This window comes from Monodon monoceros, unplaced genomic scaffold (assembly GCF_005190385.1).
Source record: "Monodon monoceros isolate NGI ecotype Baffin Bay Population unplaced genomic scaffold, NGI_Narwhal_1 Super_Scaffold_3, whole genome shotgun sequence".
Lineage (NCBI taxonomy): Eukaryota > Metazoa > Chordata > Mammalia > Artiodactyla > Monodontidae > Monodon > Monodon monoceros.
In genome coordinates, this window is record NW_021703780.1 from 9,824,812 (window position 1) to 9,850,354 (window position 25,543).

A 25,543-nucleotide genomic window follows, 5' to 3' on the forward strand; every position below is an offset into this window, starting at 1 on the left:
TATTGAAGAGACTGTCTTTTCTCCATTGTGTATCCTTGCCTCCTTTGTCATAGATTAGTTGACCATAGGTGCGAGGGTTTATCTCTGGGCTTTCTATCTTGTTCCATTGATCTATGTTTCTGTTTTTGTGCCAGTACCATATTGTCTTGATTACTGTAGGTTTGTAGTATAGTCTGAAGTTAGGGAGTCTGATTCCTCCAGCTCCATTTTTTTCCCTCAAGACTGCTTTGGCTCTTCGGGTTCTTTTGTGTCTCCATACAAATTTTAAGATTTTTTGTTCTAGTTCCGTAAAAAATGCCATTGGTAATTTGATAGGCATTGCACTGAATCTGTAGATTGCTTTGGGTAGTATAGTCATTTTCACAACATTGATTCTTCCAGTCCAAGAACATGGTATATCTCTCCATCTGTAGGTATCATCTTTAATTTCTTTCATCAGTGTCTTACAGTTTTCTGCATACAGGTCTTTTGTCTCCCTAAGTAGGTTTATTCCTAGGTATTTTATTATTTTTGTTGCCATGGTAAATGAGAGTGTTTCCTTAATTTCTCTTTCAGATTTTTCATCATTAGTGTATAGGAATGCAAGAGATTTCTGTGCATTAATTTTGTATCCCGAAACTTTACCAAATTCATTGATTAGCTCTAGTAGTTATCTGGTGGCATCTTTAGGATTCTCTATGTATGGTATCATGTCATCTGCAAACAGTGACAGTTTTACTTCTTCTTTTCCAATTTGTATTCCTTTTATTTCTTTTTCTTCTCTGATTGCCATGGCTAGGACTTCCAAAACTATGTTGAATAATAGTGGCGAGAGTGGACATCCTTGTCTTTTTCTTGATCTTAGAGGAAATGCTTTCAGTTTTTCACCATTGAGAATGATGTTTGCTGTAGGTTTGTCATATATGGCCTTTATTATGTTGAGGTAGGTTCCCTCTGTGCCCACTTTCTGGAGAGTTTTTATCATAAATGGGTGTTGAATTTTGTCGAAAGCTTTTTCTGCATCTATTGAGATGATCATATGGTTTTTATTGTTCAGTTTGTTAATATGGTGTATCCCGTTGATTGATTTGCATATATTGAAGAATCATTGCATCCCTGGGATAAATCCCACTTGATCATGGTGTATGATCCTTTTAATGTGTTGTTGGATTCTGTTTGCTAGTGTTTTGTTGAGGATTTTTGCATCTATATTCATGAGTGATATTGGTCTGTAATTTTATTTTTTTGTAGTTTCTTTGACTGCTTTTGGGATCAGGGTGATGGTGGCCTCATAGAATGAGTTTGGGAGTGTTCCTTCCTGTGAAGTTTTTTGGAGGAGTTTGAGAAGGATTGGTGTTAGCTATTCTGTAAATGTTTTATAGAATTCACCTGTGAAGCCATCTGGTCCTGGACTTTTGTTTGTTGGAAGATTTTTAATCACAGTTTCAGTTTCATTACTTGTGATTTGTCTGTTCTTATTTTCTATTTCTTCCTGGTTCAGTCTTGGAATGTTATACCTTTCTAAGAATTTGTCCATTTCTTCCAGGTGGTCCATTTTATTGGCATAGAGTTGCTTGTAGTAGTCTCTTAGGATGCTTTGTATTTCTGCGGTGTCTGTTGTAACTTCTCCTTTTTCATTTCCAATTTTATTGATTTGAGTCCTCTCCCTCTTTTTCTTGAGGAGTCTGGCTAATGGTTCATCAATTTTGTTTACCTTCTCAAAGAACCAGCTTTTAGTTTTATTGATCTTTGCTATTGTTTTCTTTGTTTCTATTTCATTTATTTCTGCTCTTTATGATTTCTTTCCTTCTGCTAACTTTGGGTTTTGTTTGTTCTTCTTTCTCTAGTTCCTTTAGGTGTAAGGTTAGATTATCTATTTGAGATTTTTCTTGTTTCTTGAGGTAGGCTTGTATAGCTATAAACTTCCCTCTTAGAACTGCTTTTGCTGCATCCCATAGGTTTTGGGTCTTCGTGCTTTCATTGTCATTTTTCTCTAGGTATATTTGATATCCTCTTTGATTTCTTCAGGGATCTCTTGGTTACTTAGTAACGTATCGTTTAGCCTTCATGTGTTTGTGTATTTTAAGTTTTTTTCCCGTCAATTTATTTCTAATCTCATAGTGTTGTGGTCAGAAAAGTTGCTTGATGTGATTTCAATTTTCTTAAATTTACTGAGGCTTGATTTGTGACCCAAGATGTAATTTATCTTGGAGAATGTTCCGTGGACACTTGAGAAGAAAGTGTAATCTGCCATTTTCGGATGGAATGTCTTAAAAATATCAATTAAATCTATCTGGTCTATTGTGTCATTTAAAGCTTGTGCTTCCTTATTAATTTTCTGTCTGGATGATCTGTCCATTGGTGTAAATGAGGTGTTATAGTCCCCCACCCTTATTGTGTTACTGTCGATTTCCTCTTTTATAGCTGTTAGCAGTTGCCTTATGTATTGAGGTGCTCCTGTGTTGGATACAGTCTATGCATATAGATTTATAATTGTTATGTCTTCTTCTTGGATTGATCCCTTGATCATTATGTAGTTTCCTTCCTTGTCTCTTGTAACATTCTTTATTTTAAAATCTATTTTATCTGATATGAGTCTTACTACTCCAGCTTTCTTTTGACTGCCATTTGCATGGAATATCATTTTCCATCCCCTCACTCTCAGTCTGTATGTGTCCCTAAGTCTGAAGTGGGTCTCTTGTAGACAGCATATATACGGGTCTTGTTTTTGTATCCATTTAGCGAGCCTGTGTCTTTTGGTTGGAGCATTTAATCCATTCATGTTTAAGGTAATTATTGATATGTATGTTCCTGTGACCATTTTCTTAATTGTTTTTGGAGGTCCCTTTTTTCCCTTGTGTTTCCCACTTAGAGAAGTTCCTTTAGCATTTGTTGTAGAGCCGGTTTGGTGGTGCTGAATTCTCTTATCTTTTGCTTGTCTGTAAAGCTTTTGATTTCTCCATCGAATCTGAATGTGATCCTTGCCAGGTAGAGTAATCTTGTTTGTAGGTTCTTCCCTTTCATCACTTTAATTATATCATGCCGCTACCTTCTGGCTTTTGGAGTTTCTGCTGAGAAATCAGCTGTTAACCTTATGGGAATCCCTTTGTATGTTTTTTTTTTTTTTTTTTTTTTTTTTTAAAGAAGGACATCAGCTCGGCTTTTATTTATTTATTTATTTATTTTTGGCTGTGTTGAGTCTTCGTTTCTGTGCGAGGGCCTTCTCTAGTTGCAGCAAGTGGGGGACACTCTTCATCGCGGTGCGTGGGCCTCTCACTGTCGTGGCCTCTCTTGTTGCGGAGCACAGGCTCCAGATGCTCAGGCTCAGTAGTTGTGGCTCATGGGTCTAGTTGCTCCGCGGCATGTGGGATCTTCCCAGACCAGGGCTCGAACCCGTGTCCCCTGCATTGGTACGCAGATTCTCAACCACTGCACCACCAGTGAAGCCCCCCCTTGTATGTTATTTGTCGTTTTTCCCTTGGTGCTTTCAATAATTTTTATTTGTCTTTAATCTTTGCCAATTTGATTACTGTGTGTCTCGGCGTGTTTCTCCTTGGGTTTATCCTGTATGGGACTTGCTGCGCTTCCTGGACTTGGGTGGCTATTTCCTTTCCCATGTTAGGGAAGTTTTCAAATATAATCTTTTCAAATATTTTCTCTCATCCTTTCTCTCTCTCTTCTCCTTCTGGGACCCCTATAATGCGAATGTTGTTGCGTTTAATGTTGTCCCAGAGGTCTCTTAGGCTGTCTTCATTTCTTTTCATTCTTTTTTCTTTATTCTGTTCTGCAGCAGTGAATTCCACCATTTTGTCTTCCAGTTCACTTATCCATTCTTCTGCCTCAGTTATTCTGCTATTGATTCCTTCTAGTGTAGTTTTCATTTCAGTTATTGTATTTTTCATCTCTGTTTGTTCTTTAATTCGTCTAGGTCTTTGTTAAACATCTCTTGCATCTTCTCGATCTTTGCCTCCATCCTTTTTCTGAGGTCCTGGATCATCTTCATTATCATTATTCTGAATTCTTTTTCTGGAAGGTTTCCTATCTCCACTTCATTTCGTTATTTTTCTTGGGTTTTATCTTCTTCCTTCATCTGGTACTTAGCCCTCTGCCTTTTCATCTTGTCTGTCTCTCTGTGAATGTGGTTTTTGTTCCACAGGCTGCAGGATTGTAGTTCTTCTTGTTTCTGCTGTCTGCCCTCTGGTGGCTGAGGCTATCTAAGAGGTTTGTGTTCCCTGATGGGAGGGACTCTATATTTGAATTTCTAAACAAAAAGATTTTCTGTTGAACTGTGGCATTTTAATTAGGGCCTCAGTGGGGTCACTGAAGTGTACCTCCTGAAGCTTGAGCCCCCCAGCCCCACTAGCGCCCTCTCAGACCACCCATCTCTGACTCCAGACAGTGGAGTTTCAGTTGCCCTGTCCACACCCCCCTCCTTCCTCCAAGCAGACTGGACACATCCCTCCTCTGCTGTCCTTGTGGAGCCTCCGCTCTGATGCTTACCTGTCAGCGTCTATGGAGCGTTTATTTTCTGGTTCTAGGGCTTTTGTGGCTATTTAGGAGAGCTGTCAGGAACTAGACTAGGGAGGTCACCAGGGTGATGAGACATTGTGTGGCTCTCGGCACACTCGTCTCTGTTCCTAACCCTGATCGTCCCCTGAGCATTTTTATACCTACCATTGGTCAGAAGTTAGATTGTGTGAATATGTGTGTGTGGATCCAAGTAAATTCGTCATCCGTCTCAGACCAGCAGCTTGGTCCCTGGTCCTGGGAGGGTCCCATGAATTGCCTGGTAGAGGGAGGAGCAGGTTTGCTCCACGTTAGAATTGGTTCCTGGCAGGTTCGATTAATCTGGAAGGAAGGTGGAGCATGTTTGAATCGATTTGACATGTTAAGGGAGATTTATTTGGTTTGTATACTTCCTTTAACGTGTCATGAATTGGGCGCATTTTTCAAGGTGCTGTCAGAGTGGAAAGGTGGCCCAGGGATACTGTGCTGTCAACTCCAGAAGTCCGTGGGGATGGTGCCCCCTGGGGTTGTGCAGCAGGCAGGGACTGGGACTAGCCCCTTAATTTCTTCAGTAAATTCAAGTTGAGTTAAGGTTTGGTAAGGGAGTGTGTCCCGTGGTCAGTGGAGATTGACCCACCTGAGCCTCAGAGGGTGTGTTCATAGCACCTTTTACACCTTACATAAAAAGGTGTAAACACCTTTTTATCACCTCTCAAACAACAATGAAAGATGCATTATGATTTTTACAGTGCATGCCTATTAAATGCTTTCTATAGCACCTGTAGTGGTGCAAACATCCCTAGTAAAAATTTGATTGTAGCATTTGCAGAAATTGGGAAGCCCTGCTTTATAGTTGTCTTTTAAATTCTACCAATTGGAAATCGGCAGTTAATTGTATTCTTAATATTTGATGTTTCCTTTTATAAATGAATGTGATTTTTCAAAAGAATGTTAAGTATCTTTTGTGAAACATTGACCCAAGAGTTGAAATACATATAGTAATTTAAACTACCCGGGATTCACTAGGAGATTTTTAGAAATAATTGTAGCCATATAGAAACTAGAAAAATTTTTCCTTGGTTGCCCTGAGTATCTGAACTACTTCTGTAGATTTTATAGACTTTCGGGTTGTGTTAAATTTTTAAAAATGTACTTTCAAACACGTAGATATTCTAAACTTGAGTAGTAGTTTAAAAATTAACCATATGGTAATAATATTTTGTGTATGTTGTTAGGGATGGTGGCCAACATTTATTGAGTTCTTACTGTATTTCTAGACCTGTCCTAATCTTATTACCTCATTCTATCCTACAAAAAATTTTTGTAGCAAGTTCATACTTGCTTGTCACCGTTTGAGAAGGAGGAAAACTGAGGCGCTTAGGAGGAAGAAGCCACAGGCCCCAGAGGGCCTGAGTGGCAGAGCAGAGACAGGAGGTAGAGTTCTGGTCCGTCCTACCCAAGGCCTTGTCCCTCATCTTACTGCTGCCGCACTTGTAAGTGCATAAAATGCTATTCAGATACTTTCTGCAATAATATATAAATGACACAGTAGTGACATAACTCTGAATGCCTATGCGATATGTGTATGTCTTATAAGATTTAAGTTTGGGGACGTACTGGTGTACAGTATACCCCTCATCCAGTGATGTACCAGGATGCCAAGAGTCAGTGCAGCTTTAAACAGCTGGAGGCACTTTGCCAAGATCATTGTCAAAGGAATCAGGGAGCTGCACAGTTGGCCAGTGGGTGCAGCGGGGTTTGGGGAGGCATCCCTGGAGAGTGAAGGAGCTGGGTCGTGTTGCTGCCCGCCCTGTGCGGGCGCTGTGCTGAGGAAGCAGGCTCCTCACAGCCCTGGGCAGTGGCGGTAACCTGTCCCAGGTCACTCAGACGCCGGGCGGGCGGGGTTGTTAGAGACGAGGGCGTCTCCCCCAGACCTCTTTTCTCCATCTGGCACGTCGCTGATCGCTGTTGCCCAGGCTGCCCTTCCCTCACTCTGCTTGGGGGCGGTGTCTGAGGGCGTGTTTCCTTCTGGTTCCACCCCTAAATTCATGGAGCTGTGGGTCCTTCCACGCGGGCCGCCTCACTCCTGTGGATGCACCGAGGAGGTGACATTTTAACTTGCTGCTCTCTCCGCCTGCAGCCGAGGGAAACTCGGAGTTGTCTCAGTGAGCCAGCCGGGAAAGAGTTTCAGACCCCATCTTGGGTTCATTGCACTTGAGTAATTGAGCAGTTCATGTAGTTGGGGGTATGGCAGGGACCCTCTGAGTTTATCTCTGAGCCCGGCTAACCCTTCACATTCCCGTTTAGGAGTCATGATACACCTGGGACCTCCTTTTCTTACCAGCTGTTGGGCCCACGGATGTATTAAGCCTTTCCCAGGCTCTCTGTTAAGCAGGCACCCCCATTCGGGGCAGTTATTTGTTTCCCTTAAAAGTCACGAATTTTGGGCACCTCGGGGTCCACTGGTGAGGGCAGGTGGGCAGTGCAGAGCGTGTGACTAGCCGTGGAAGGCACCTCAACACTATTCCTGAAAAGAGCACATTACAGAGGCCCAAGAGTCCACATTTTTCCACTTCTTTCCATAAGGGTATGAAAATTTGCTTTAATAAAGAATTATGATCATACTTTTCTGAACTTTGTCACCCAGACATTAAATGAGCATTTAGTACTTGGAAGAGGTGGCTTATAGTCCCAATACTTCCTCTCTCTACAAACAGCTCTTGGCCTACTTCCAACCGGAGATGTCCACCATCCCTCCCAAAATTCCTACTGTTTTTTTCTTAGTCGTCAAGATGTTACTTGTGATTCACAGCATGTTTCAAAACATGCATCTGAATCTGTTGTTAATGGAATCTGGATACCCTCTCTATCTGAAAAGTCAATATGCAGGGTCCAAAACAGAACGCTTATTTTTCAAAATATCTTTCCGGTTGAGTTGAAGAACTCTAGAAGTTAAAAACAGATTTTTCTCCTTTCTAATATTATTTAAATAAAAATGTCCTCAGTCTTTGAGGAACTGGCGCCCGGAGTTGCTTTGTGACGCTTTCTTCCCAGGCACTGGGAATGCTGTGTTAGTTTCAGGTGTACGGCAAGGTACAGTTATATATATATACACACATACATATATTTATATTCTTTTTTAGATTCTTTTTTCTTACAGTTTGTTGCAAAATACTGAGTATAGTTCCCTGCTTTGGGAGCATTTTTGTATTATTTTCTCAGCACTACTCTGTCTGCTCAGTTCAAACCAGAATCAAGCCTTGAAGTGTTTATGTGATGCCTACTGGCTGCTTACTGCATTTTAACAAGAATGTCAGTAAAAGGATGTTAAAATAGCTATCCATTGTGAATAAGATTCTGGATTCGAACAAATAACCAACCTCCTGGTTGTCCAAAGGAGGGTGGCAGAGGTGTGAATACAAAACAAGGTGTGTGTGGCTCGGGGCGGGTGATTCTCTCAAAACCATTTATAACCATAGCATTCATCATGGGGTTAGATTAGCAAATAATAGGAGCGCCCTTGAAACCGATGCTAAAATGTAGGAATCTTTTCAGTATATGGATGTTGGGGATTCATGACACTTACTATGGCAGAATCCATTTGTCTTTAAGGTGAAAGGCGATTTTGGTGCACGCCCCTCACCGAGAGCAGAGGCTCTCTTTGTGCCCCACCCCCCCCAGATTCCCATGGTGGGCGGGTCATCACCCTGGGGTAGAGGAGCCAGTGGTATCTGAGGTCCTCAGGCAGCTGTGGGGTGACCGTGCTCATTTTCTGCCTTTGGAGGAGCCTGTGTAAGGCTTTTCACAGACCATCATGTCGGTTGCTCTGCCTGAATTGCTTCTCTTTCACTGACTATAGACTGTTAAAAACCTAGGAAGTGCTTTTTGATGTATAAACTTCACCCAGTTCTCTGTTAAAAAAAATCAACACAAGTAGCTAAAGAAGATAGTTTTCTGTCTGCTCCCTCGGGTAAGAAATACCGCTTATATGTAGGGAAAAAAAAAAAAAAGATGGAAGTATGATTTACAGATGACTCAGGGTTATGTAAAAACAAATTAAATTTGTTGTTATCTAACTAAGAAATATATACTTTCCCGGCAAGTTTGAGTAGTTCTATTGAATAAACTTCCTTTTTCTAGCATGCCCTATTTGGGATTTCAACAATTTTTATTATGTAATGAGGGAACATTTCTTTTGTGAAATTTTGCTTCCTTTTTAACATGTAACTGTTATAATGAGAAAACTGAAATTTGATGACCTGGTTTGTGACATTAAAATGAGGGTGTAAACTCAGGCATTCGCTGGGAGGATGCTCATGATGGGGTGTCGCTGGGTGTAGTGAGCTCCCTGGTGTAGGGTGTAAGTCAGGACACCCTCAGTGTCTGTGGCCTTGCAGCTCCTGAGAAACCTGAAGCCTCCTGTCCCATCAGCTGGCCTGGGCCTCTCGCCTCTAACCTGTGCGAACAGTGACCCCATTATCTGCCCTGAACGCAGGGCACCTGGTCCACCAGCCCAGGGGGAGCAGCCCTGTCTTCAGGAATCTTCAGGCTTGGATCCTCGTTTTCCCCACTTACTGTCCGAGTGATAGATACGCCTTAGCATCCTCATCTGTGAAGGGGAAGGGTCCTGCCTGCCACAGATGTGGATTGAATACTGCAGTTCCTCAAAGGAGCCGGCACAATGGGTGGGTGAGTATTCGTTGAATCTGGATTGCCTCCCTCCCTCCCTCCCTCCCTCCCGTCTTCCCTTTGGGTTGAGCTGCTTGTCCCGGCGCTCAGGCTGACCCACGTTCTTCCCTTCCACCAGCCTCACTGCAGTGCGCTCACCTCACACCCTCTGGCCGGGCAGGGCTACGTGCTTCATCCGACAGACTATGTTCCTTTGGTTTTTCCAGTCTCTGCTCATCCTTTGCCGTCCGCTGTGCTCCTATTCTTGGGCTCCAGCAGCTGAAACGCTCTGCTGATGACCCCCAGATGCGGTGGAAGACGGAGTCTCTGGGAGCCACAGGCTGGGTGCCGGGTGTGTTCATCGCTGCTGGGCTGGCCGTTGTTCCCAGGCCTCTTCGGCAGACTCTGTGTGTGTGTACACACACAAGTTACACGTATATAGTTTAAGACAAAAATCATGACTGTAGGGTTTTTATTTTTCCTCTTTGATCTTGGGTCTATATCTCCTTTCTCTCACAAGGAGAAACCTGATTCTCAGTGACTCCTGGAATGGTAGAATTACACACTTGCTTTATCCCACGATGTACCCAGGATAGTTTCAGAATAATAACCCCAACACCACCATCAACATGGTTTTGCATTTTCCTTTTTCCTTAGGGTACCTATCACTAGGGGTATGTCGTCGAAGTATTGTCTCTTGATATCGCTTGTTCCTCTGTGTATGGTTATGCCACAACTCGGTACATCCTGAAATTCATTCGTCGCATTTTGTCTTTGAATTTTAGGGATGGTTTTATTTTAAAATTTTCTTTTGTAATTACATAAAACATTTACGTGGTTCCCAAGTGTAATCTAGAAAACAAGCTACTACTGTCAAAGAAGTTCAGCTCTCATCTGTGTCCTCCCCCTGCAGTAAGTAGCCATTCAAAAATATTCTGGTTTGTTCTTCCATTTTTGTCTTTACTGTTTGTATATTATATAATTTATAGGTAAAATATAAAAAATGTAGGTATATACGTGTGTACGCTGACCCATGCTTTGTATTTCCAAAGGAGAGGAAACGAGCCTAGTTACACTTTACATGTTAACACGCAGACTATAACCATTTTTGGTTCTGTCTGTCTGTCTGTCTGTTTTTCCTGCGGGAAGGGAGGATGTGGGGGAGGAGTGCATGAGTCCGTATTTTTGAAGTCACCTCATCAGAGGGACCGAAGCCTTTATTTGTTGTTGTCCGTTTTTAGCCTTCCTAACCCTTCCCGAGTGGCTCTTTCTTTCCTGTGGTTCCCTTCTCTTTCCGTCACTATCCTTGCCCATAATTACACTTCGGCAGCCTCGGGAGAGAACCTCTGTGGCTTTCTGAAAATTGGCCTTTTTTATAAACTTGCCCAGATGAGTTATAGGAGGAACTGTCCTCTCTGCTTTCCAAATGAGTTCAGATACCGCGTGGGGGGACTTGCCGGTGAGCGGAGCGTGTGTGCTCAGCCAGCCCACCCTGGGGGACGCACAGCTGTTCCTCGCTTGGGAAGCAGCCTCTGGGGTTAGGGCACCTTTGGAAACTCTACCTGCCAGGAGTGCAGCGTGCTTGAGTAAAGCACTGTCTTCTTTTTTTGTTTTTAACAAGGACAACATTTATTTATTTCATATGGAGGTAAAAGTATATAAAAGATGACTAAAAAGATTTGCTAGAAGTTAAAAAGACAGCTCAGAAAAGCAAAATCTAAATAAAACATACAAAGACAAACTAAGAAAAATGTCATCAATCTGAGCTATACATAATAGGTCTAAATTTCTTTTAAAATACAAATATGGCAGTGCTTTATATCAAAGATGTAAAATCTATCAACTGCTTTCAGATAATAAGCCATAAAAGCAAGTGAACACCAACTATTTACGTTAACAGTTTATATTTGTTACCTTTTCAAATGTTTATATGATTTATAGGCATCATATCAATTAAAATAAATAAAATATTTTAAAACGAAATCATGGATAACAATCTATTAAATGTTACCTATACAACAGAAAGAACAATGTAAACAGAAAATGAAAGGTAATTCTTAATAAAGTAGTACTGATCATAAACCCACTTAAGAGAATTCTGACTCCTGATTATTTAATCATACTACTTACAATAGAAAAATAATCAAGAACTTGAACCTGATACAAACTAAACCACATTTTAAGTAAAGGACAGCAAAGGCAGAGAATGGAGTGGGCATCTGGGGCTCTAATAGAGTACTAGGATTCAGAAAAAAATTTCTACAAAGGCAACAAAATTTAACTCTCGTAAATTGGTATTTCATAAGGAACCTCCGTACTGTTCTCCACAGTGGCTGTATCAGTTTACATTCCCACCAGCAGTGCAAGAGGGTTCCCTTTCTCCACGCCCTCTCCAGCATTTATTGTCTGTAGACCTTTTGATGATGGCCATTCTGACCGGTGTGAGGTGATACCTCATTGCAGTTTTGATTTGCATTTCTCTAATGATTAGTGACGTTGAGCATCCTTTCATGTGTTTGTTGGCAATCTGCACATCTTCTTTGGAGAAATGTCTATTTAGCTCTTCTGCCCATTTTTGGATTGGGTTGGTTGTTTTTTTGATATTGAGCTGCATGAGCTGCTTGTATATTTTGGAGATAATCCTTTGTCAGCTGCTTCATTTGCAAATATTTTCTCCCATTCTGAGGGCTGTCTTTTCATCTTGTTTTTGGTTTCCTTTGCTGTGCAAAAGCTGTTAAGTTTAATTAGGTCCCATTTGTTTATTTTTGTTTTTATTTCCATTTCTCTAGGAGGTGGGTCAGAAAGGATCTTGCTGTGATTTATGTCATAGAGTGTTCTGCCTGTTTTCCTCTGAGAGTTTGATAGTGTCTGGCTTTACATTTAGGTCTTTAATCCATTTTGAGTTTATTTTTGTGTATGGTGTTAGGAAGTGTTCTAATTTCATTCTTTTACATTTAGCTGTCCAGTTTTCCCAGCACCACTTATTGAAGAGGCTGTCTTTTCTCCATTGTATATTCTTGCCTCCTTTATCAAAGATAAGGTGACCATATGTGTATGGTTTTATCTCTGGGCTTTCTATCCTGTTCCATTGATCTATATTTCAGTATTTGTGCCAGTACCATACTGTCTTGATTACTGTAGCTTTGTCCAAAGTAAGGGAGTCTGATTCCTCCAGCTCTGTTTTTCTTTCTCCAGATTGTTTTGGCTATTTGGGGTCTTTTGTGTTTCCATACAAATTGTGAACTTTTTTGTTCTAGTTCTGTGAAAAATGCCACTGGTAGTTTGATAGGGATTACATTGAATTGGTATATTGCTTTGGGTAGTATAGTCATTTTCACAATGTTGATTCTTCCAATCCAAGAACAAGGTATATCTCTCCATCTGTTTGTATCATCTTTAATTTCTTTCATCAGTGTCTTATAGTTTTCTACATACAGGTCTTTTGCCTCCTTAGGTAGGTTTATTCCTAGGTATCTTACACTTTTTTGTTGCAGTGGTAAATGGGAGTATTTCCTTAATTTCTCTTTCAGATTTTTCATCATTAGTATATACAAATGCAAGAGATTTCTGTGCATTAATTTTGCATCCTGCTACTTTACCAAATTCATTGATTAGCTCTAGTAGTTTTCAGCATCTTTAGGATTCTCTATGTATAGTATCATGTCATCTGCAAACAGTGACAGCTTTACTTCTTCTTTTCCGATTTGGATTCCTTTTATTTCCTTTTCTTCTCTGATTGCTGTGGCTAAAACTTCCGAAACTGTGTTGAATAAGAGTGGTGAGAGTGGGCAACCTTGTCTTGTTCCTGATCTTAGTGGAAATGCTTTCAGTTTTTCACCATTGAGGATGATGTTGGCTGTGGGTTTGTCATATATGGCCTTTATCATGTTGAGGAAAGTTCCCTCTATGCCTACTTTCTGCAGGGTTTTTATCATAAATGGGTGTTGAATTTTGTCAAAAGCTTTTTCTGCATCTATTGAGATGATCATATGGTTTTTCTCCTTCAGTTTGTTAATATGGTGTATCACGTTGATTGATTTGCGTATATTGAAGAATCCTTGCATTCCTGGAATAAACCCCAGTTGATCATGGTGTATGATCCTTTTAATGTGCTGCTGGATTCTGTTTGCTAGTATTTTGTTGAGGATTTTTGCATCTATGTTCATCAGTGATATTGGCCTGTAATTTTCTTTTTTTGTGACATCTTTGTGTGGTTTTGGTATCAGGGTGATGGTGGCCTCATAGAGTAAGTTTGAGAGTGTTCCTCCCTCTGCTATATTTTGGAAGAGTTTGAGAAGTATAAGTGTTAGCTCTTCTCTAAATGTTTGATAGAATTCGCCTGTGAAGCCATCTGGTCCTGGCCTTTTGTTTGTTGGAAGATTTTTTTTTTTTTTTTTGCGGTACGTGGGCCTCTCACTGTTGTGGCCTCTCCTGTTACGGAGCACAGGCTCCGGAAGCGCAGGCTCAGCGGCCATGGCTCACGGGCCCAGCAACTCCGCGGCACGTGGGATCTTCCCGGACCGGAGCACAAACCCGTGTCCCCTGCATTGGCAGGCGGACTCTCAACCACTGTGCCACCAGGGAAGCCCTGTTGGAAGATTTTAAATCACAGTTTCAATTTCAGTGCTTGTGATTGGTCTGTTTATGTTTTCCATTTCTTCCTGATTCAGTCTTGGAAGGTTGTGCTTTACTAAGAATTTGTCCATTTCTTCCAGGTTGTCCATTTTATTGGCATAGAGTTGCTTGTAGTAATCTCTCATGATCCTTTGTATTTCTGTAGTGTCAGTTGTTACTTCTCCTTTTTCATTTCTAATTCTGTTGATTTGAGTCTTCTCCCTTTTTTTCCTGTTGAGTCTGGCTAATGGTTTATCAATTTTGTTTATCTTCTCAAAGAACCAGCTTTTAGTTTTATTGATCTTTGCTATCGTTTCCTTTGTTTCTTTTTCATTTATTTCTGATCTGATATTTATGATTTCTTTTCTTCTGCTAACCTTAGTTTTTTTTGTTCTCCTTTCTCTAATTGCTTTTAGGTATAAGGTTAGGTTGTTTATTTGAGATTTTTCTTGTTTCTTGTGGTAGGATTGTATTGCTATAAACTTCCCTCTTAGAACAAAGCACTGTCTTCTGATGGTAACAAAACCACGGCGTATCCATTGAGATTATGAATGTGTTTGTTTATTCTTTTCCTTTAGATTTTGTCTTGCCTAGTGAGGGCACTGGTCTGAGTAATGAAATGTGTCTGACCAGGAGCACCCAAAGTGGACAGATACATGCTTAAAGGGGTAGCTTTGTGTAGCGTGATGTAATATTTGTGGATTTTTATGAATACTTGTTTTTTTTTGCGGTATGCGGGCCTCTCACTGTTGTGGCCTCACACGTTGCGGAGCACAGGCTTCCAGACGCGCAGTCTCAGCGGCCATGGCTCACGGGCCCAGCCGCTCCGCGGCATGTGGGATCATCCCAGACCAGGGCACGAACCCGTGTCCCCTGCATCGGCAGGCGGACTCTCAACCACTGCGCCACCACGGAAGCCCTATGAATACTTTTTAACTTCCTGAAACATCATTTTAAAAAATTAATGTTCTAAATATACTGCCTGTGGTACATCAGATAGTTTCAATATTGTCTGACCCTTACGCCTGTGAAGTTATTTGACAGTTTATAAAATGTGCATTTGAGAGGAAGGGAGGAAGAGCTGACTGACGGATATTGCCCTTCCCCTCGGTGGCTGGTATGTTACATCACTTATCTCGTTCAGGAATTAAAACCATCTTGTGAGGCAGATGGTATGCTTTAATTTTGGGGTTTTGGTTTTGGTTTGGTTTTTTGATGGAAAAGCTGAGGTGTGGGGCTGGGAGTAGAGTTGCTTGCCTGGTGTCACACAGCCAGTGGGTGGCAGAGCCAGGATGGAGCCTCAGTTTGTCTGCAAACAAAACCCTTACTATTCCCACAGCACACTGTTGCCTCAACTTTCCTTTCTTGTCCTAAAATGAGACCCAAGGATCTCATTTCACCAGATTAAGATTAGGTAACTGCTTGTTAGGTAGAAGTTTCGTTGACGTAACAGTTGTTGAAAACCATGCAAAATGGTTAGGAAATGTTACATGAAGACTTGGAACAAATACTCAAACAGTAGTTTCTTGGAGTGAGAGGTGGGGATTCTCATTTTTAAAATAATATTTAAAATAATCTAGTTTTTAAAGTAATTTGATTTTCATTATTGGAAAAGCTGTATAGTTCCTGTAATTAGGCCATGTGCCTATTATACTTCACAGCTATAATTTTTCCCTAGATCACAAGACTTTCTGTGCAGCTGCTTTTATTCACATACCCATTTTGGGGAAAATCTAAATGGATATGTGTCTCAAGTATATGGCGTTTTAGAATACTGATTTGCCTGCGATGAGATACAAAATTATTACAGATACTTTCTAATGTGCTAGGTCTTTTTGTTTGTGGATTGGAATTTTCTATGGCAGGTCTAGTCAGATTTTATTTTCTGCTCTTTAAACATTGAGATCTCCTGATATCAATTTATGGTTTGTTTAAAAGAAGAGAGTGAGGGTTTCTCCTGGTCAAGTTAGAAGATAAAGTTTACCAAGGGTAAAAATAAGAGAAATAGCATAGAAATGTGTTATAAGCTCTGGAAAAAAAAAGATTTATCATAGGAAAACGTTCTTAATTATAAACTCACCCAAATGCTTGGATATAACAGAAAACGTAAATAGATGCTGAAGTCTTGGGGCAAGAGGCCAATAGAAATGTTCTCAGACCCTGGGGAGATGTTCGAATTCCCTGTAGGGAGTTCTCAGACTATTACAGCTCTAGGTAAGGGCTTAACTGAAACTAGTGTGTTGGCAGTAGGGGGATGAGTGCGAGGGTTATGTACTGCTTCAGCCAGGATATGTTTGGAGAGAAAATAAAACACCAGTTTTCCTTTCCCAGTTTTCCCAAACCCCAAACAAAACAAGAGATGACATAAGAGCATAAGAGATAAAGACACACAGCTCTGTTATGTGGTGGCTTCCTGTTCTTTTCCAAAATAAATACTATTACGACGAATATGTGGATGCATAGTGCTGATTCCATATTTAAGGTTTTTTTTTTTTTTTTCAGTGAAGAATCTCACAAGTAGGGTAACAGAAGGAGAGTGTACTTTTTCATCATTCCCCATTAGAAATAAGAGCTACATCTTGTTAAAATCAGAAAAAATGGGTTATCTTTCTTTCTGCATTGCAAGAAGAGACTACTATACTTGAAAGCTAATAGCTTTCAAACTCTTAGAGCTCTTAGCTCTCAGCAGCAAGTATAAAGTGTCTGCTCTGTATTCCGTTAACTTTAATCTGATGCTCCTTTAGTCAGTTGTGATGCCGGTGTGCGGTATTTTAGAGTATTATATATTCGGTTCACACATTTGACTGGTGACTCTGTAAATAATTAGATTGATACCAATGTTTATGCTGTGGAAATGAAGATAGGAAGAACAGAACCTAGTCCATCTTTCTTTCTCCCTCTGTAGGTAGAGTTAGCAAAAAATATTATTTGTTGATATGTTTATTGCTGAAAATGAAAGATCCACATACAAAACTTGTAGTCACTCATGATTGTATCATCCAGAAATAACTACTAACCATCTGATATATTTCCTATGTGTATATGTATACATGTATCTAGACTATATACATGCACATTTACACACATATGCATATGAACATATAATTATATATGTGTCAATTTTAAACCACAGTTAGGATCATATGCTCCCCTTTAATGGTATCTGTCGCTAGTATTTCTCAACGTCATCAGTATTCCTTTTAGACATTGTTTCAAATGGTAACATGATATTGCATCATATTACTTTGCCATAATTAACATTCTCTTGCTGTTCTGTGGTTGGTGTATTTCCATTTAATCTAATCATTATCGTGGAACCTCTTTTTTCACTTTTCTAATTAACATGGTTTAATGACGTAGCATATTATTTGATCAAACATGTCTTGCTTCTTGTTCATTAAAAAGCCTGAGCATTTGAGAAGCTGATTCAGGACTGTAATATTCCATTTCTGTATTTATCCTGCAATAATTTTAAGAACAATACTTTGTATTTTAAATACCTATTTTAGAAACTTATCTTTATTAGTTTCAGTTTGATCTATTGTACTTTCATCCACTCTTTCATGAAATACAGATCGAGTGTCTTCATGCCAAGTAGTCAGACTACGATGCAGAACTAGATGGACAAGGTTGCTGTTCTTGTAGAGCTTATTGCCTGGTGGGAAAGTATAGTATGAAATAATTACCTAAATTATTATAGAATTACAGTTGTAATAAATGTTACAAACCAAAAGTCACAGTGGGCTATTAGAACATACACTTGAGGAATCTGAACTGGAAAGAAAAGAGGATTCTTCGATTAAAATTATTCTTATTAATTTTATTATCTTTTGTGGCTTCTGTTTAAAATAGAAAACCTCTGTGCTTGATTTGAGGAGCTGCCACAAACCAGGGGATACAATGCAGACACTTTATTTATGTGTTTTCCTCTCACCAAATACCCAGCCTGGGGGAGAAGAAATCATTAATCCTTCTGGTTGAGTATTTGACTTCTGAGCTGGAATATTCTCTTGAGTTAGCAAATTTCAGGGTATAAGTTGAATTCTTTCAGCCAGCATTGTGGTTTTGAAGTTTGAGATTTCGTCATCATGATTAAAAAGCGTTCACCTGCTTACAAAGTAAGTTAAACATAACATGAGCAAAATGACCTAGATAAACACGGACCCAAGACGAGGATCCGATTAAACCAGTGCTGTTTATAAAGGTAATGCAGTGAGACGTGGAGGTCTCAGTACATCATTTAGGGGAACTGTGCCTCGCAGAATACTCATGGAAAGAATGACTTAACATTTGCTTCTTTTATTATACATTTGATTGCTCAGCAATTTAGTTAACAGAAGTCATGTATTGGATTAGAAAGGCTGTGGGAGGTTCTAGGGATCCAGATTAGATTTAACCTCCATCTTGTGCAAAAATCGGAAGAAAAGCTGAGACCTAGAGTGGTTAGTTAATAAAGAGGCAGAGCGAAGAATACAGAGCAGAAAGTAAGCTTAATGCCCTCAGATTTATCTGGAGGCACAACAGGATAAATAAACTGCCAGTAGGGTAACTGGGCAACGTTGGAAGATTTTTTTTTATTTTTTATTTTTTTGCGTTACGCGGGCCTGGCACTGCTGTGGCCTCTCCCGTTGCGGAGCACAGGCTCCGGACGCGCAGGCGCAGCGGCCATGGCTCACGGGCCCAGCCGCTCCGCGGCGTGTGGGATCCTCCCGGACCGGGGCACGAACCCGTGTCCCCTGCATCGGCAGGCGGACTCCCAACCACTGCGCCACCAGGGAAGCCCTAAACTTCCCATCTTGTACGGAACCTTGCACGGCAGGAGTGTGATATTCTTAAAAGTAATAAAATTTAAATCCCCGTGTTTCCTTCACTCAAATGCTCATCTGTTAACATCTTGCCACATTTGCCTTATCTCTCTCTATATGTACTATTTTTGGTTTTGCTTGTGGTACATTTGAAAGTACATTGAAACTGTCTGTTTTTGTGAGTTGACTTTGTATATGGCCGCTTTACTGAATTCTTACTCTTTCTTACAATTCAGTTGCTTTTCTTGGTTTTTCTCATTAGATTATCACATCCCTGCAAAGAAACGATTTTGTTTCTTCCTTTACAATTTTCACGCCTCTTTAAAATTTCTTTTCCTATTTTATTGAATTGTCCAGGACCTCTAGTCAAAGTAGTAAGTAGTATCACTGATAAAATTCTGACTTAGATGGGAATGCTTCCGATAGTCTGCAGATAAATACAGCGGTCGCAGTTAGCTTCTTGTGCATATTATTTATGAAGTTTCAGAAATTATCTTCTAATCATAACTTTCTGGGCCTTTTGGTAGGAATTGATATGCAATTTTAGCACTGTTTTGACTTCTATGGTGATATTTTTCCTTACTATTTCTGTGTAGTGAATTGTAGGGATAGACTTTTCTGATATCAAGCTAACCTTACGTTATTGAGATAAATCCAACTTGGTGTGATGATCTTTTGATCATTTAATGTATTTTGGTTCTACTTTATTTTAATTAGATCAGTGAATATAGATGCTGTTGTGACTAGTGAAATACAGATCCATTTAAGAGCTGCTTTTGTTTTTTTTTTTTTTGGCGGTACGCGGGCCTCTCACTGTTGTGGCCTCTCCCGTTGCGGAGCACAGGCTCCGGATGCGCAGGCTCAGCGGCCAAGGCTCACGGGCCCAGCCGCTTCGCGGCATGTGGGATCCTCCCGGACCGGGGCACGAACCCGTGTCCCCTGCATCGGCAGGCAGCCCACCAGGGAAGCCCCGCTTTTGTATATTTTTATCATTGATAAGATTCCAACATCAACCAGATAGTAAAAGTGTAACTACGATCACTGGGAGAACTACAGAATTTTTTGTTTAAAAGAGGTCCTCACACTCGAAGTGGTTGGGAATCAGTAATCTAGGAACTTAAAAGCAGGTCTTATGCTCACCCTTGCCCTCCTCATCCTGGTAGTTTTGCTTATGAGTCTGTTGTCTATTAGATGGTCTTAAAGTTAACCTGCACATCCTACAATCTCAGACATAAAAGGGATTTTAAGAGGTTATCTCAGTTATATTTTCTAAACAGATTAGAATTGTGAATATGAAATTTATTTTTGGAGGATGGGAGGGGTGTTGGTATTTCTTCAGAATCCCTCCTAACAATCAATAGTCATTACATAGTAATTGTAAAATGTGAAGAATATTAGGTTTTGAGTTAATAACTCCCTGAAGCCCGAATGTTGGATCGTCATGTCTTTTTAGTGTGGGAAGGAAGGAATGCAGAGGATCAGATGTATTCTCACAGCTATTGTCTGTTTTTAAAAATGCCTCCGTATCTCTGCGATGTCTGGGTATATTCCTTTCCCCTTTTTACAGAATCTATAAGCCAAATGCGTGGATTGTAGAAAGAAGATTATTTAAAACCAAAATGCTGCTGTAACGTAGGGGGTTTTGATCTGGGAGCATGTGCTAGTTGTCAGTATTGCTGGTGATTTGGAAAACGTTGTGTAAAATTTTCGTTTACTGCATTTATAAAGTGCTTACAAGTAATTCTGACAATTATAGTTTTTTGAAACTAGCGTTCTCCCAGTCCTGTGTTTAGTGAAATACAGATAGTCAAAAGAAGGTGAAAGAAAGCAATTGGTGATGTAAATTACATTTCAGGCCCACTTGCAAGTTGGCTGGCTCTTTTGAAGTTGCTTCTCAAATAAAATTCTAGGATCATTGCTCTTAATAGCTGAAAGGAACCTGGAGAGTACTTTTTCAAAATATTTTGGGACATTTCTGATGGAGCAAATATTTTGCTAGATGTTAAGTTTATAAAAATGAATAAAATACGGCTCTTGCCTGTAAAGTCTAGCCTGAGAGACAGATAACCTGAATCAAGAGCTTACTTGGGGATAGAGGTGGATTTCCCAGGTTTTGTGGGTGCCACTCCCGCAGTTGGGCAGACAGCCCAGGCTCATACAGCTCCGGAGTGCTGTAGTGATGGCGCTGCTGAGTCTGGATTCCTGGTCTCTTGACACACGTCTCATGATCTGGTTCACCCTGGGTTGACCTGTTAGGCTTCGAAAAAGAACACTTAGCACCTCTGTTTAAAGTAGCTTGCTCTGTGCACTTAACAGCTGTTTCACTGAGATGCATAGGTATTCCTATGTTCTTATCTCACACTTTTTTTTTTTTTTTTTGATGGGGGAGGAATTCCCACTAAACATTTAGAACCAGAAGCAATTGGAGTGATCATTTGAGTAGTTTTTAATCTGATCATGTCACGTGTTCTCTAAAATCCTGTACTCTGACCTATATATACCTCAGGATCAAGGCTCAGACCCTTCCTGTGGCGTTTCATCCTTCCTGATCTTGCCTACTTCTGCAGCCACATCCTTCTCTGTGATCCCTCTTTTACACTTGAACTTCAGAAAGGCTAAATGCCTACCTGCCTGTGGTTCAACTGATTTGACGTGCTGTTTTCAACCTTCATGCTTTGCCCAGGACCTCTTGACTCCACTTCTGCTGTGGACTGATAGCTCTTTCTGAGAGCTTCACCTTTGGGAATCTTCCAGAACCCTGGGCCGGTCTAGTTGAAGGACAGCACTGACCACCCCAGAGTGGTCCTTCGTGAAAATGCCTCATGTTTAAAAAGAAAAAAAGTTTTAAAACTGCCTTTTTCATGAGACAGTAAAAGTGTTTCCACATACCTGGGTGTATTTAAAATTTTTTTACTGATTATTCTGTTGTATTGTTTTTCCTTGGAAAATACATCTTTTAGAGGATATTAAAGCAAGCACATTTTATACTTCATCAGCCACCAATGGGAGCTTGCTCCATGCAAGTTCAGTTGGAATTCTTATTAATAAATAATCACATGTTGGATGACAGTTTACAGGATTTGATATTTTGTTGCATTCTATGGATTAAAACATGTATTTTAAAATAAGGTATTTTAAAATTTATCAGTTGCTGTTAGTCATGGTCTTATGGACAAGAATTACTTCTGTTCTCCAATCTCTGTAGCCATATGAAGTGTAAACTAGCCATTATATATTTTTTTCTTTAAAATATATTTAGGAAAGGAAACTGTTGGATTACAATATAAGCTAAACCTGATAGCAATCGAAGGATAATCTGTTCAGCTTTTCCCTTCTGTAGCATGACTAATAGATAATTGACTATTTGGTCAAAAGGTAAAAACAAACCTTAATTTTTCTAAATAAATATGAACTCGCAGAAGAAACAATGCATATTGAGTGCTGAGTGTTTCCTGGTAATCATAATGGTTGGTCTCCCTCTCTCTTTCTCTCTTTCTCTGTGTCTCTCTCTAAGAAAGCCAAATTACAGGATAGTTCGTATCTTAAAGGATGCTTATCTCAAATACTGGGATGCCCAGATACAAAAGGGCACTCGCTGAGGTACTGCCTCGGTAAATGAACCTCAGCAAATCATAACCGTCTTTGGATTCTCAGTTGCGTTATGTAAGTGGTCATACAGATGGATTTTTAACTCTGATTATCCTAAATTGCTTTCCCATCCATTGAACGGTGGAAGGTGTTCTGAAATAAAAAATAAGAAGAATGCACTGCTGTTACTTTAAGAAGGAAATTAAGCAGGAAGGGAAGAGGTGAATGTTGTGACTGCTGACATTTGTGGCCTCTTTTCATTTGCGTAAGAGGTGGACTGGCTTTTCTGTAGCTGCGTTGCCATGGAGAGGTAGTGGGGGAGGACTCCCAGGACCACAGCCTGTGCGAGCAGCTCTGTCTCCACGCTGCTGCTGCAGAATGTGACGCGCAGGGCAGGGAGCTCAGGTGTGCCAGCGGCACAGATCACGGGGGCTGGCTGACCTGTCATGGCTGGTAACGTGACGGTGCAGAGACCCCTGGGGGTGACAGACACGTTTGTGGAAGTGCCTGTGGATTCTCTATGTGAAGTGAAAGGATTGTAATGTTGTATGTATTCCCACCCTTCATGATTCCTTACACTCAAAGATTTGATGGAAAGAGTGTAAACATATTAAACCAAATGTATGCCCTTGTTATAAGAAGAAATGACATAACAGCAAGTCAAATAAATGCTGATGGGAATAATACACTCAGAAAGATCTAACATGGTAGGTGAGACTGTAACCAGAAATGAATGTGTTACTAACCTGGAATCATTAGTGAACGGATGTTATAGAGCCGTGTAGCTAGATAATATGAGAAAAATGGAACAATGAAAGTTATAATTTTTCTGTGTAACAGGTAGAAGAAAATCAGTTGTGTGTTTTATAGATAAATATGCTTGTATCTTAAGAGATGAATTTCAGGAATTTTGTCATTGCTGTTAATAGATTTTATTGGGAATAGTTTTATGTCAAATAGAAAATTCTTGTTAACGAGTTTGTAGTATGATCATTTTGTGGGGTCTTACTGGCTTGTTTTCTTGACATCAGTGATAAATTGAATATGATGATTATATTAGTCTTTTGATTTCTCGTGGCTATCATTGTGGATAACGCCTTTGTTTAAAAACAAATGTGATTGGTAATTTTAGCTTAAACTCTGAGCTGCTATTTAGAATATTTCTAAATAAAAATATGTTTCTCTTGAGGAAATCATATAATACGTTAAATTTACCAAATATAAAGAAACTGATTTGACATCCCAGTTTTCCGATGAAATCTGAATGATTGTTTTATAGTAGTTGAGTCAGAAATGGTTTGCGTGAATATACATTGTACGGCTGTGATAGTCATTGATTGCTTAATGCATATTGCAACTTATCTTAAGAAGGATAACCAATTGCCTAATTAAATCCATGAAGGAAATGCCAAACCAAGTCTTTTTTTTTTTTAATAAAGATAGTGTTATTTATGTAAAAATCTAGACATAGTGTCATACATAAAGGTACATAGTACTACTGTAAAGATTTGTAAGATGTACAGCTTTATTACTGAATTTACTTGGAAAGTATCAAATGCAAATTAAGGTATTTCAGAAATTGTTCACTAAATGTAGAGATTATATATATATATATAAACTATTTCTTAAGTGTTAACCTTATTTTGTTTACTAAAACCTACTTCTTTTGTGTTTGGAATATTATATGTTAAGGATAGATTTCCTTACTTTTTAAATATAATATTTAAAGGCATAATAAAAGTTAATAAGTTATTAGGTACAGATGTTGATGGAGTTGACATAGTCTTTATTTTTCTTAATTTTTAAATTAATTCTCAGGTACATCTATTCAACAGGAAACCAAAATTAGTTTTCTCGAGTACTCATGGAAGCCAGAGGGCGACGAGGTGTACAATATTTGCATATGCGTTAGTTAATAATAGGTAATTTTTAATGAATGTTAACTACAAGCTAAGTACTGAACATGTGCGCCTGTTGACTTTTCTGAATCTCGCACACCTTTGCGAGGCAGGCGGTTTTGTTTTGTTTTGTTTTTACCCATTTTATAGATGAGGGAGCTGACGTCTAGAGGGTAATTCGATGTCACGGAGATACGAAGGGGGTGGTCCAGGATTTGAACCCGTGAAAGTTTTTAACCACCACACTGTTTGTTGCATGTTAAAACTGTAGCCTGGCAGTGTGAAAAGCTTTCCATCCAGGTATCCTGGGATGGAATCCCAGCTTTCCACACCTTAGCCAAGTGATTGATAGCAGAAGTTGCACCTCTCCGTGCCTCGGTGTTTTCCCTAGATACTTAACGACAGAATACATGTGAGTACTTTACTTCTAGTGCAGGTGTGAGGCCTGCTTCCCCCTACCCCCGTGGTAGTAGCTACTGTTATAATGTATTATCATTCATCACATTAAAATATAAGATAGTAATCCAAATTATGTTTTATTACTTCATCTGGAAATAATTACTAGGATAAAAGAGGAGTAGAGAATATGATTAAAGTAATGTTGAACCTTTCTCGGGTACGCATACGAGCATGTATCATTTTAAAGCAGGGTTTCTCAGCCTCGGCACTGATGATGGTTTGGGCTGGATAACTCTTCGCTGAGGGAGACTGTCCTGTGTGTCGTAGGATGTGTAGCAGCATCCCTGGCCTCTGCCCACTAGGTGCCAATCCCTCCCCCTCAACTGTGACAACCTAAAAAGTCTCCAGACATTGTCAGATACCCTTTGAGGGGCAAAAACATCCCTGGCTGAAAACCACTGCTAGAGCTATGTAGACATTAATCAAATAAGTAAACGTAATGTAATTACAGAGTGTGCTAATAGACAAGGCTAAGATGCTGTAACTGAGAATAAAGTGAGGGAGCAGACTGGCATCTGTGGCAGGTGTGGCTGCGTGTGGAGTCCAGCAGGGAGGGGCACGAAAGGCGCGCAGGCCTGAGCGGAGGCTGTGGCCGAGGTCTCAGTGAGAGGCGCAGGCTTGGACCCACTGGTGACAGTGGACAGTTTAGAGAGGTTTTTAAAGGGAGAATCAGAGGGCTCAGGGTTTGCTGGAATACTGCACCCGTAACGACAAAGGGTGGTTTGAGGAGTGGACGCAGGGCAGTCTGCAGGCTGACTCACCGGCCCAGTGAACCCTGTGTGCCTGCTTCGCTGTGCACGGGACTCGCATGTGTTTCTCGGCAAAGTTAGAAATTACTGAATGTCCTAGACCTTCATGAATATTGGAAACCATGAGTCTTACCGTCTGTGACTGCCAAATGACTGCATATTTAAAACCTGAATGCTTTGCCGTGCTTTACCGAGCAGATGTGCTCTTGAGAGAGGTGAGAGCTCTCACGCTTGACTGTGGCATGCCTCGGTGCGTGCCCCTGCCGTCCCTACCTAG

At 40.2% G+C, this 25,543-nt stretch overlaps 1 protein-coding gene across 5 annotated transcripts in view; it reads left to right on the forward strand.

Annotated features, from left to right (window-relative positions):
• Positions 1-25,543, forward strand: part of HIVEP1 (human immunodeficiency virus type I enhancer binding protein 1) — a 144,109-nt gene that overhangs the window by 31,074 nt on the left and 87,492 nt on the right. The window contains exons 1-2 of one of the 5 annotated variants that reach the window (XM_029242168.1): positions 9,166-9,174; positions 9,381-9,505. The exons of the other annotated variants lie outside the window; for them this stretch is intronic. Coding sequence (XP_029098001.1) covers positions 9,167-9,174; positions 9,381-9,505 — 133 coding nt within the window. The 5' untranslated portion in view covers position 9,166. Of the gene's footprint in view, positions 1-9,165; positions 9,175-9,380; positions 9,506-25,543 lie in introns of those variants that run through there. 5 annotated transcript variants of the gene reach the window in all.